At 49.2% G+C, this 12,758-nt stretch overlaps 1 protein-coding gene across 1 annotated transcript in view; it reads left to right on the forward strand.

The window, feature by feature from the left end:
• The window catches only part of dhrs13a.3 (dehydrogenase/reductase (SDR family) member 13a, duplicate 3), a 4,266-nt gene extending 3,251 nt beyond the window's left edge, over positions 1-1,015 (forward strand). The window contains exons 4-5 of the mRNA XM_035534427.2: positions 1-57; positions 300-1,015. The exon at positions 1-57 is cut by the window's left edge and continues 270 nt beyond it. Of these exons, the coding sequence (XP_035390320.1) occupies positions 1-57; positions 300-559 (317 nt within the window). The 3' untranslated portion in view covers positions 560-1,015. The remainder of the gene's footprint in view (positions 58-299) is intronic.
• The last annotated feature ends 11,743 nt before the right edge of the window (positions 1,016-12,758 follow it).

A 12,758-nucleotide genomic window follows, 5' to 3' on the forward strand; every position in this document is an offset into this window, starting at 1 on the left:
GCGAGCTCGCCAACCGCCTGGAGGGCACTGGTGTCACCTGCTACAGTCTGCATCCTGGTCAGTGACCCCGCCCTCAGCACCTCCCCCCTGGTCAGTGACCCCGCCCTCACTGCCTCCCTCCCCCCTCCACAGTCTCTTAGTGTCGTTTGGTGTCGAACGCATGCTGTAATGACTGATGTCGTCCACGCCACAACCTGGAGCAACTATGCAAAAGAGAAATGTTTTGGGGAACTGTTTGGACGCGCAGCGTGTAACCCGCCCGTCTCCTGACTCCTCCCACTCCTGTTCCCTTTTGTCAGGCGCGACTCACACCCACTTCCTTCGCCACGTGAGTCTGTGGCTGAGGGTGTTCCTGCTGCCCTTCTCCAAGCTGTTCTTCCTGGATCCGGAAGGGGGCGCTCAGACCACGCTGCACTGCGCTCTGCAGGACGGCTTGGAGCCTCTGAGCGGGCGCTACTTCTCCTCCTGCGCGCTGCAGGAGGCCAGCGCGGCCGGCCGGGATGACGCGCTGGCCCGGAAGCTGTGGGAGGTGAGCGAGAGGCTGTGCGGTCTGGCGTGAGCGGCCGTGCCTTTCCCCGGGAAAGGAAATGACCTCGGCTGTCGTGCTTCGCCAATGAGCCCCGGGCGCTTGTTGTCACGGACACCGGCTCTTTTAACCGTCAGGTTTTATTGCTTCAGATTAACCCGCCGTTGAACTTCCACAAAAAGCCTTTTACCACATTTATCTGCTGTCTTCTCATATCTGAAAGTGTTTCAACAACACACTAGCAACGCTACTGACACGTTTGATACTTGTATAATAAAAGTAACGATAATTTAAATAAAAAAATGACTGACTTTCAGATCCAAGTCTCTCCCTACAGATGGACCTCAGATGGTTTGTTTAGAACTGGTTCTGTCTTTATTCTTATGTGTGCATTGCATCGTAGGTTCCACAGTCGAATATTTCCACCATTTTGTGTTACTAATTCCTCTGAACGCGTGTTTTTAATAAATAAAGCTTGGATAACAGTGATGCCGTTTGTCATTTCCTTATTGACTTGTGCTTTCTAGTGGGTAATATGCTGTTGAAATATTAGATGTAAAATGAACGAGTCTGAGCATGAGTCTTCCCTGTTGCCCAGTGCTGACTGGGGTGTCCTTTAGCTCTCTGCCTGGTGGATTGTACTACTGGCTTTGGTCACTGGGTGGCAGTAGCGTGCCACTGAAACAGCCTGACTCATCAGGGTTGGGAGTGCTGGGGCAACATAACCTCAACTAAAGAGACTTCTGTCAAGATGACAGCCACTGGGATGCAGCTCTTCTAAGCTTCGTGTGTAATTTGAGAAGAGGTTGTTTTTTTGGAGAGTTTGAAATCTTTTGGCTTGGGCCTTGGTTCTAAGGCAGAGTGACGTATTGTGAGACGGTAAACAGGTGCAGCTGTTTCTTTACCTTCTCATTACAAGTGCTTCCTTGAGTCTGCAGCTGGGCTCGAAGGCTCCGTCACCCCGGGATGTGTTGAGAGGCTTTGGGCCCAGGCCAAAAAACCTGTTCGGAACTGTGGGGTGAGATGTGGCACCATGGTGTGAGGGTAGGGCTCTGTGGGGTGAGATGTGGCACCATGGTGTGAGGGTAGGGCTCTGTGGGGTGAGATGTGGCACCATGGTGTGAGGGTAGGGCTCTGTGGGGTGAGGGCGTGTGTCTGCAGCCAGCAGGCACAGTCTTTGAGAAGACTGGGTGGGGGTTGTGCTCACGGGCGCCGCCCGGTCCGGGCTCTTCCAGCTTGGTTTCCCATGTGCGGCAGGTCTGGAACTCCGCCGTGGCGTTCGATTGGATCTGGCGAGGCAAGGTGTCGATGGGCAATGGCAGGTGTTTGCGTTGGACACACTCCCGAGCTCCCGGGCTCAGTACTTAAACACTGGATTAGTGCATCAATTAGCAATCACTACATGGGACGGTCGTGATTGATCGAGACTGCTGGAGCTCGGCTGGACGTGGGGCGTGCTGGAACTTGTGTTAGTGCTAAGCAGCTAGGTGACTGTGTGTGTGTGTGTGTGTGTGTGTGTGTGTGTGTGTGTGTGTGTGTGTGTGTGTGTGTGTGTGTGTGTGCCTGTATTTGTTTATTCTTAATGGATCCAGAGGTAAAGGACTGTTGCGAATTAGCAGTGTGGATAAACATCACTTAACGTAATTTTTTTTGTGCATTTCAGCGGACGTTGTCCAACACTCACGCACACACGACGACGATGACCACGCAACAGAGAATGACGTTGGTTAAGAGACACACAGGCTTGTGAAAACACGTCAGATCAGTAAGATCGTGGTTTATGTTGGTTTGCATGGATGGAGAGTCCTAGAAATATCTGGTGGTCATTTGTTGGTGAGGGTGGGAGTGCTTGCGTTTTGTAGTGTGACCCGGCTGGCATGGAGCCCGGTTGTCTGAGCTGGGTGTAGCAGGTGGTGAGGGCCCAGCTCCCCCGGGGCAGGTGGGTGGGGCTGGATGTGGCAGAGTAGCGCCGGGTCTCACACTGGAGCAACACCGTAGGTGTGTGTGGGGGGGCATATTCCGCTCCAGCGTCCCAGGACTCCTGCTCAAGCCTCTTTCCTGCTGTCTTCTCCCACAGCCCTTGTGGAGGTGCCGTGGGAAGTTAAATTGATGGATCCTGTAGGTCATGTTATTTCCACAGGTGCAATTAACGTCCCCATCTGCTAATCTGTGATTAACGATGTTTACAAATATGCTAGCGTGCGCTGAAGAGTAGCTCCCACCTTCCTTTCTCTTTGTCGCTCGAACCCCCCTTCTCTCTCTCCCTCTCTCTCTCTCTCTCTCCCCTCTCTCTCTCTCTCTCTCTCTCCCCCTCTCTCTCTCTCTCTCTCTCTCTCTCTCTCTCTCTCCCCCTCTCTCCTTCTCTCTCTCTCTCTCTCTCCCTCTCTCTCTCTCTCTCTCTCCCCCTCTCTCTTTCTCTCTCTCTCTCTCTCCCTCTCTCTCTCTCTCTCCCCCTCTCTCTTTCTCTCTCTCTCTCTCTCCCTCTCTCTCTCTCCCCCTCTCTCTTTCTCTCTCTCTCTCTCTCTCCCTCTCTCTCTCTCTCTCTCTCTCTCTCTCTCCCCCTCTCTCTTTCTCTCTCTCCCCCCTCTCTTTCTCTCTCACCCTCTCCCTCTCTCTCTCTCTCCCCCCCCCTCTTTCTCTCTCACCCTCTCCCTCTCTCTCTCTCTCTCTCACCCTCTCCCTCTCTCTCCCTCCCTCCCTCCCTCCCTGTCTCTCTTTTGTGAATGGCCAATATCAGACACACAAACCCATCGTCCTGATGTTAATGGGGGGGCAGATATATCTCAGCTGGTGAACATGCGTGTGGCTGGCGTTAGGCAGGGCTTTAATGTTCCTCTCCTCTCCCTGTCGCTCTGCTTATGCCGTTTTCTGATATTTGGTCCGTTTGGCGGGTTATAGCAGAAGTGCTCTGATTGGTGGAATCCACGAGCCAGCCCCACCTCCCGGCCTGATTGGCTGCCCTTTACTGACCTTCTGTGTCTCGTTTTTTGTTTTTCTCATAAAACGTGAACGGTGTTGAGTCACATGAGCAAGTTGATGTTGGTTTCATAAAATAATTAAAAAGCAACAACAATAATCCCACCCCAGAACTTCATAAACAGACACTTACTCCCACTATTTAGGTAAATGAGTCCATTCTGCAGTTTGGGCAATTTGCTGTAATTTCCTGAGCAAGCACGTCTTGCTGGGCGCGCTGGGGAGAGAACGCTGCTGGCCGGGGTGACGGCGGGAAAACTATCAATTAGATGCGAGCTGCGATGTTTTGCAGTTGTTTTACTAATTGCCAATTAGCTCCTTGTGAAGGAAAGTCCCCTCCTCGCGTTGTGTTTCAGAGATTTAGTGAACAACCAGTCGTTAACGGAAGCTGTCTGGATATTTACAGAGAAACGGCCTCACAGGGGAGCGATTTGTGGTTTTATGAGGAAACTCTGACTTCCCCTGAGGTGTTGGTTAAATCCAGAGGGGAGAATGATTCATGATGCTCTTCTCTTCTGAGGTGATCTTCTCTACGCACAGGACGAGGACCAGTGTACCAGAGCACGCGTGATCTGTTTAATTAAATGCAGGCACAAGCACCTGGACTACACGAATGAAGTCTGTTTTCTGTGGTATTTATTTACCTGGGTGTAGTGTCTTTTAAAATATTTTTTTACCTGTTCCACTCTTCGGCCTTTGCGTAAGGGACTAACGAGCAGCAGGTAAGACCACAGCACTGTTTGGAGGGGATTCCTGAAACAGCAGTGTCGAAGCACTACATTGGAGAGCATCACGGCGGCGCGTCAGCTGCCCTGTTCCGCCACCTTCCTGCGCGACAGCTGTGCGTCTTAGCGGAGGTTTGAATGGGAGACCACGCGTCACATGGACAAAACAGATGCGTTTTCTTTCCAAGCGCCCATTTGAGAGCAGATTACCTTGTTACTCGAAGACAATAAAAGAATTCCAATTACACGCAAGCAACTTTGGCCAGAAAGTAAACAAGACACATTCTTTTGACAGCTCAAGGCTTCTGTTTTGTGTGAATTCAATTGGAAATTGATAGAGAAATCCAGAGGAAACATGATTATTGATCGGGGACTAATTGCGCTGCTTGTGTGTGAGCTGAAGAAAAGCAGGCGGCCGGATCAAATGCTCCCATCATCCGTGCGAGCCGCTCACAGAATGAGCCATGGTTATGGCTAATTTTGTCACATTTTGTCTACGGCTTCACAACTATTAAAGAATGCATTTCTTTGCAGAACGTTTGTGCATGCGTGCGCGCGCTAGGGTGTGTGTGTGTGTGTGTGTGTGTGTGTGTGTGTGTGTGCGTGCGTGCATCCACTTGTTCTGGGAGGCAAAGGCCTGAACTGACAAATACCAACTAGCCTGCCGTGGAGGGGTTTGGGGGTGATAATGCCATTTCCTCCGGGAGTGGAGTCTGTTAATTACGGAGGCTGATGGTTAACTAACTCCGCTTGGCTCTGGCACCAGGGTGGACGCGCCACGCGTCAGTTCAGACAGATGCGCACCGCTGCCGAAGGGAGAACCGAGTGGTCATGGGTGGGTCCAGCCCTGGGCAAGACGCACCCTCCTCCACGTCAGCGGGACGCATCGTGCCACTCCTTGTCTGCGTTTTGATTTGCCGTTAATCGGCGGTAACGGCCGCAGCTGCAGAGTTTGCTCTGCCCCATCCGCCCCCCTCGCCGGCTCCTGGCACCCACGAGTGCTGTTATTTATAGATCCGATCAGATCGGATGCTCTTCCTGCAGTTGAGCTCATCAGGGAGAAACTCCTTAAGCACATGTGCACCTGGGAGTTCGAGGAGGCTCCGTCTGGGGCCTCCGGGCTTGATAGGAGCTCGGAGGGAAATTGAATTGTTTCCCCCGTTTCTCGGCGGGTGCTCGGTGGTCGCACTTCAGGCCGGCCGGGACCCGACGCTGAGTAGGGGCTCTCGGACGCCTCCAGATGAGCCTCTGGATTGTGAACCTAAAGCCCACCTGGTGCCTACGGAAGCCTGAGGGCTGATCTTAAGTCAGGAATAGACGGGGTTTGTCTGATTGGGTGCGGGGCTTCTTGCAAGTGCATGGGTGGACGCGGTGTGTTTTCGGAGACGGGAATTGGCGTTCGTGCAACCCAGTCCTAAACCAGGACTCAACAAGTGCGGAATGTCTGTTCGGGGGGGGTTGGGGGAGGGGGTCGCACTGTTACCCTTCCGCGTGGCTGTGGAGCCGGCGGCAGACGGGTCGGGGTCGTCGATATCGGCCACTGGCCATCGATCGGCTTTATTGATCAGGATGGGCAGAGGGGCCGGGGGAAGGAAGGGCCTGTGATCCCCATCGGAGCAATTGTTTAGGGTCACTGACAAATCCAATGGCTATCGGGGAGCAATCATGGGAACAAGCGTCTGCTGTCGATGCTGGGGAGGCCGTGGTCTGAGCGAGCTGTCACTCAGCATTACGCCTAATTCAATTGGGCGTGGGCGTGTGGGCGTGTTCTTGCGGGGAGGTCGGGGATGGGGGTCAGGACACCCACCCCCCTCTTTCTGTTGCTTCACTGGCTTCTACAAAGTTGGCACTATCACTTTTCTCAGCATCCCAGAAACACAAGCCGCCTGATGTGAGCAGTGCTGAGTGTGAGACCATGTCCACCTCTGCGCTTCCTCATTCCGGTAACCATAGAAATAGAATGCCATGCTCCGTAATGCCCTAAACTGCCCTTTTGCCCGTATATAAGTAATGCGCGTAAGTACTGACGCCCCGGACGCTGTGTGTGTGGCCTGCAGCAGTGTACCAGCCCTGCAGTGCGGTGTGTGTGTGTGTGTGTGTGTGTGTGTTGGGCCCAGGGTTCACGCCCCTGTCCCAGCTTCAGCTCCATGGGAGTGCTGCCCCGTGGCGGGCGGGGCAACTCTGCCCCTGCCCTAGTTCACCTCCTCGGGGTGGCAGACGCCCCTGCCTTCTGCCCGGCGGTGGGTCCCAATCAAAAGTGGGACTCGGGGCACTTCGTTAACTAATTATGGAAAACAGGAACAGTCTGCCTTCACCCCCCCCCCCCCCCCCCATGCACGTGGGGGGTGGGGGTTGGGGGGGGGTGGGGGCTTTGATAAAGCCTGCACTGTTGTCAACAAGCGCGTATTTAATTAGTGTTGATTGTGGTTAGCATGTTCAATAGTTATTAATTAGGGCTGGGAGGGGCTAGCTGCTTGATTGCACGCCCCGAAGCGATGACATCGTGTGTTGTTTCACACTGTGCTGTTACGCCAGATATGAGCGGCAAACGTAAACAGGGCTAAAGACGAGACGCCTGCAGGGCGTGCGAGGGCAGAGGAGCGGTTCCCGACGTGTTCCAGATGTCCCGGGAAAGAAGGCGACGTTCCCGGCGTTCTCTAAAGAGGGCAGACGTGGCAGACGACGACATCGGTAGCCGACCGCTGCGGTCGCGTCCCCCGAGCCGACAGGGGGTAAGAACAACATAGCCGGGTGAGATTCGTCCGCACGCGCTTCGGAAGTTGGAATCGAGGACTAGTTTAGCGAGTGTTTTAGGCCACGCGCATGCGTTTCCGATCGCCGTCACGGTCGCCGCCCGTCAGTACGCTTTCCCTGAACGATCATGAGTGTCACCTGGACCGGCCGACGTGAGGACGAGCGGCAGCAGCAAATGGTTTCTATATGTATGTATATTTCACGATGTATGTGGCAGAGTAGGGCTAAAAATATCCTTTTCTGTCTGTGTGGGGCAGGAATTGTCTCGGGGTTCATTCTAAACTTCTGCGGGGAGGTTTGCTCCCCTACCGCTCCACTGAGCATACAGTCTCATTCCATGCGGCGGAAGCAGCTCGGCCTATTAAAATGTAAATTCCCTCTCAGTGCACCAGGCCCACACTGTGGAACTCAGCGGGTGAAGAGGTGTGAGTGTGCGTGCGTGCGTGCGTGCGTGTGTGCGAGTGAGAGTGTGTGTGAGTGTGTCATGGACCTATTTTCTAGCATGGTTTATATTTGGTGGTGGAAGATGTGACTGTATATCACTCAGATTCGTAGAATTTTTCTGCCCTGTGCGTCTTCTTTAATTGAAGCATAAAGTTTAATGAGTAAACAGGAGTTAAAAAGACTGGCCATGAAAATGAACCACAGAGTAACGCAAAAGGATGGAACTGGACACGGACATATTTATAATCATCACTATTACTGCTGTGTTTAACTGACTTTTAGGACCAGAGTTTTTGAGATTTTTCTAAAAATCTAGAATATATACCGAAGGCGTGTTAACCCTGTCACTTGTTAATAAGTCTCGCCGTGCCGTCGTTGTCCGCGTGTGGCAGTTGCGTTTTTTTGAAGTCCTGCATTATCCCGTGTTCTTGCTGGACTCCTTCAGCTGTCCGTGGGAATGCCTCAGGGTACGGAAGCACTGCGGGGACGTTTCATTTGGCAAAGCTGCTGTTTTCTCACTCCCATTCTCAAGACTACGTCCGTGACCTCGTATTTGTCTTCCTGTAAAATGTGTTGCAACAAGTTTAAATTGTCTGAGAGAACACTAACAGGGTTATGACAGTAAAGTGAAAGTATTGGTCCTTTTCACAGTATATATACTGTAAAGTACTGTAATATTAATAGTGTATGCTATCGTGGCCTACCTTCTGAGATGGAAAAGAATATGCAAGAATGTACTATATGTTATGATGATTGTAAAATGTACAAACTCAAAAAGTGTAGTGACATAAATAAACCCAAGTCTTACATAAACTTGCTATTTCTTAGACTAGTTGTCCCAGCAGTTTTCTATATTTTTCTTTCTCTGCAAAAAGTCACTAGGTGGAGCTGTGATCTTTTTTAAATGTGTGTGTGTGTGTGTGTGTGTGTGTGTGTGTGTGTGTGTGTGTGTGTGTGTGTGTGTGTGTGTGTGTTTCTGATATAGGTAACTGATGTGCTCTGTGCAGTCGGACAAGCATATTTCTGAGACCCACCTGATAATTAGAAATAATAGTGCATGCAGTGAAAGGCTCAACACAGAATCAATCGATTACTCTTGTACACTTAATTTGAGTGGAATTTGTGATGCAGCTAAATCAAATTCTACAAAAAAATACAAAACATACATTATATACCTCCAAGGTGTATGCGAAGTAGTCTGGAACAGGTCTGGAAGAAGTCTGCTTTAGTAGCTCTTAGGACTGTCCTTGGCTTGCTCATGTGGTCTTTAGATGCTGTGGGAGTTCACATCCAGTTTCTGAAGCCAGACTCGGATATGTTCCTTTGAAGTTCTTGTTCTCAGGTCCTGTCCGTTTCCTTCATGCTTCCCGGCTCTTCTGAGCCCGACGAGTTACGCCGTCCCGCCCCGAGTTTGGTTTGGTCTGGTGCTGTAACTGGTTCCACTGCTATGTCTTAAAGGACGAGTCCTCACTGCGTACTGTAGCCTGATGCTTTACTGCTCTTTCAGTAAATGCAAACTCTCTCATACAAATTCAATCTGCTAACGCTTGCGTTTAATTGTCCTGCATGTATACACTCCCTGAGTCCTTGTTGAGAAGGAGCTACTATAATGTACAGACTTGTTTCACATGCATTGCTGTCGACGCGGCCACAGTAATAGGCATTGATTTAGCAGTTAGAATCTGAGTTAGTCAAGGCCTTTAAAACCGTGAGGACTAAAAGTCTAGTTTAGAATTAGAGCTGTCACCCTGATCTCTGCTGGTAATTAACCCATGAACTCTAAAATATATATATGCAGGATCGCAGTCTAACTAAATTACCATACTGAACATAATATTACAATAATGTAGTGGAATCGCAGATTACATGATGTCCATGGTGTGATGTGTGTGTGTGGGTTTTTTGCTTTGTCTGTGTGTCTGAGCAGAGATCCACTGGAGATCAACCACAGTCAGGAGATCAGAAGTGAAACATCAGTAGGTTCGATACACACAGATGCTTTTACAGTCTGACTACAGTCAGCAACAGAAGTGTCATGGCATTTTCATCGAGTGTAAAACGCAACACTTGCTAAACCTTCATCATTCAGAACTTTTCACACAAGTTGCGGCACGCAAATTCTGTTGAATTCTTAGCAACGACATCATAATGGTGTTTGGGTCCATAACTGGAGGCAGCTAGGAATAGCCTGGGAGAGGTCGTCGTCATCATCATCATCATCACCTTCATCCTTGCATGCTTCCTTCCTGCACGAGACACATCTCCAGTGTTCGCCGGAAAGTTCTGAGTGCGAGTCTCTTCCCAAACATAGTCGCATGGGATTCAGAGATTCCTAATGGTTTGAATTGTGACTTAACAGCGTTTGTATTAGAGCTCAGTGATGTCCATGACACTGCTTACCTTTTTTTCCGTTCATCCACTGTGGTGTCGCTTGCATCTGTAAGATCCAGTAGCATTATTGCAAATTTGCAATCGTGTCCAACCAACCAAAACAAAATTGTTATAAAGACGCCCGCATCATTCATGAATATGTAAATCTATAATATCACCGTTTTCCTCAATTCTGATTGTCACTATGCGTAGACTTTCATAAGAGTGTTAAACAGAGGTAACAGTAATGTCTACAGATAAAGTGTTACCGAGGCACTATTGACCCATGGCACGAGGATCAACGTATTTCAGCTCACCTTGCAACTTAATCATTAAATTAGACGCACTCGCGCTTATAAATAAGGGAACAGAACAGCTGCGTTTCGGCAGCTAACAAGACAACGGAGAGCATCGACACACCAGTTCTTCACATCGGAAATCCGTGCGGAGGGATACGAGTAAAGATTAGCACGAGGGCTGATGCTGGTCCGCGTGTTCGGGGCTGAAGGTTTTAATTCCCATTACAGTAATACGGTACACGAGCACCATTTATCCATACAAAGTTAACATGGTAATGTTGCATTTAAAACTATCCATTAGCCATGTTATTTATATATATGTATGTATGTATGTATGTATGTATGTATGTATGTATGTATGTATGTGTATATATATAATATATATATTATATATGATAATTCCAGTATAGGATTTGATTAATATTATTAATAATATTATCAGGCAGTGGCAACATACAGCACTCATAGTATCATTATCATTTCTTAATCTCTTGGTTGTGTTTCTTTGTAGTTAATTTTCACAAAATATGATTAAAGTGTGTTATACGTTTTTTTTTTAAAGCTATTTAAGAGTGTCATTTACCAAGTTTACCTCTGTCTGAAATTTGATCCTAGTTCTAACTGTTAATCTAATCTTTACTTATAGGCGTAATGCCAAACCTCTTTTGCATTTCAGGTGGACATTTATGCGTTCGGTCCTCTAAGCGGCTAAAATATTTGGACTACATATGTATTGTGATCAGGTGTCTTTACCGTTAAATGGCGCGTGCTTAGACGCGAGCTGTGCGGAGCCGTACAGTACGGGTTTGCACGCGCTGATCTGCTGTTTTGGATGGACGGAGGTTATTCTCATCAGCACTAATGGAACAACGTGCGCAACCTCGCGCGCGCAATCCCGCCAAACCGACTGCAAATTGAAATTTTAAACCCATTTCAGCTCGGCTAAAGAGATCAATCTTTTTCTTTCTTCAGTGAAAAAATAAAACACAAATCTTGCGTGTGGTCTTGGTGAAGAAGCATCATAATTTGGAAAGAAGTCTCTGAATATATTTTAAGTAATAAGATGTAATTTTAACAAATAGCAGAGCGTCCAGTTAAAAAAAAAGTCTAAAATTCGGTCTTAACTATAAGTGTGTAAGAAATTGAACATCCAACACGAAAAAAAAAAGTCGGACTCCTCCTTTTTTTCCTATAGGTCATTTGAACCAAGAGTTCAAACATGGTTGCGCGAGGCTCTTGTTGAATGCTGGGTCGCGTGCTGGGTTGTTACTGCTGATGGAAAAAGCACGAGGATCCCCATAAAGCTCTGAAGTGCCCTAGAAAAACGATCTCCAACGCTCGCGCACGCTTCTGCGCTCCATGCACGCCTCGTAATGCCATTACTGCACGCGCAGAACAGAGCAAGGTGCAGATTTACCCGGCAGACTGGGGGTTTACCGGGCTAACGTGAGCTGGCACCAAGCGCAATGGGTTACTTATCAACTGGTTCCGATTTACATCAGGCGTTTATTCAAGTTATTACTGTTTACATTTACTTCCATTCATGTGATGACTTCCGCTACATGTCTGGATACTGTGCATATGTTATGGCGTGGTCTTTGAACTGGGCAAGTCCGGTAGATGCAGAGCTGTTGCAGTGTTTAGGATGGCTAATAGTTTGTAAGTCTGCTATTGACTTACAGTAGCAGTTACATATCTAACTTTAGTGTGCAATGCTGCATTTCCAGTGGTGTTTTTTGAGATGTATATTTTAGCTCCGATAGGCGTTGCTTCGCTTTTCTTGCTACGATGAAAAACATTTTTTTTGATTGAAACACAAGTCTTGAAAAAAAACCAAGAGCAGCAGTGTTTCAGTGAGGGGGAGGAGAGAAAGCCATGTTCCTGAAAGGCAAACTAATACCTGCATTTAGTCCAACAGCACAAGGAAAAGTCCAGCTAGCGATCACAATACCACAGTACCACCATACCACTCTTAATCTGACCTTCTCCGGAAAACACGGCTGCGCCACCTAGCATTGCAAGAAAGAAGGGAAGACGGGTTTGGGGTGAAGTTTAGAGTGGGCCTCTCCATGATGATCCCAAATTCCAGGCGCCCTATTTTCCGTGCGCTCCATGCAAGATTTCCGACTTCCCTATAATTTCCCCCATTCACACACGCGGCCACACACACAGGAGACGAGACTCCGTCTCTCCCCGTGTGGTTAAACATGTTGTGATTTATTGTGCTTTAATTTGGACACCCTTCCTCGTTTCTGGCTTGCGGAGGGTTACCCGCTGACAGTAATTTCTGCGGTTTGTGTGGATTGTGCCTGCGCTAATGGTGCGCTCTTTTACTCTGAGTTTGGCCCAGGCGCGACAGGGCGAAGCAGGAAACAAGCACCGCTTCCTATTTACCCCTGCCAATTTTGCTCGACGGCGCGCGGCGTATTGAAATGAACCGCGTGCTGTTGTCTAATACCGGCGAAAGGCCGGGGCCACCGGCGGCACAGAGATATTGTGGCAGGCAATTCCGCTGGTCCGGCCTGTGATTAGAGAGCGCCCCACTCACACAGACAGCCCCACTGCCACCTCTCCTCGCGAGGAGCCTGTGATCGGCCTGCGCGTTGTTTGATTGCTTGCAGACGCGTTTGCTAAATCCAGAACCCTCGCCGGCTCGTCATGCAC

Source organism: Electrophorus electricus, chromosome 17, assembly GCF_041902795.1.
Source record: "Electrophorus electricus isolate QZ-2024a chromosome 17, ASM4190279v1, whole genome shotgun sequence".
In the NCBI taxonomy this organism is placed as follows: Eukaryota; Metazoa; Chordata; class Actinopteri; order Gymnotiformes; family Gymnotidae; genus Electrophorus; species Electrophorus electricus.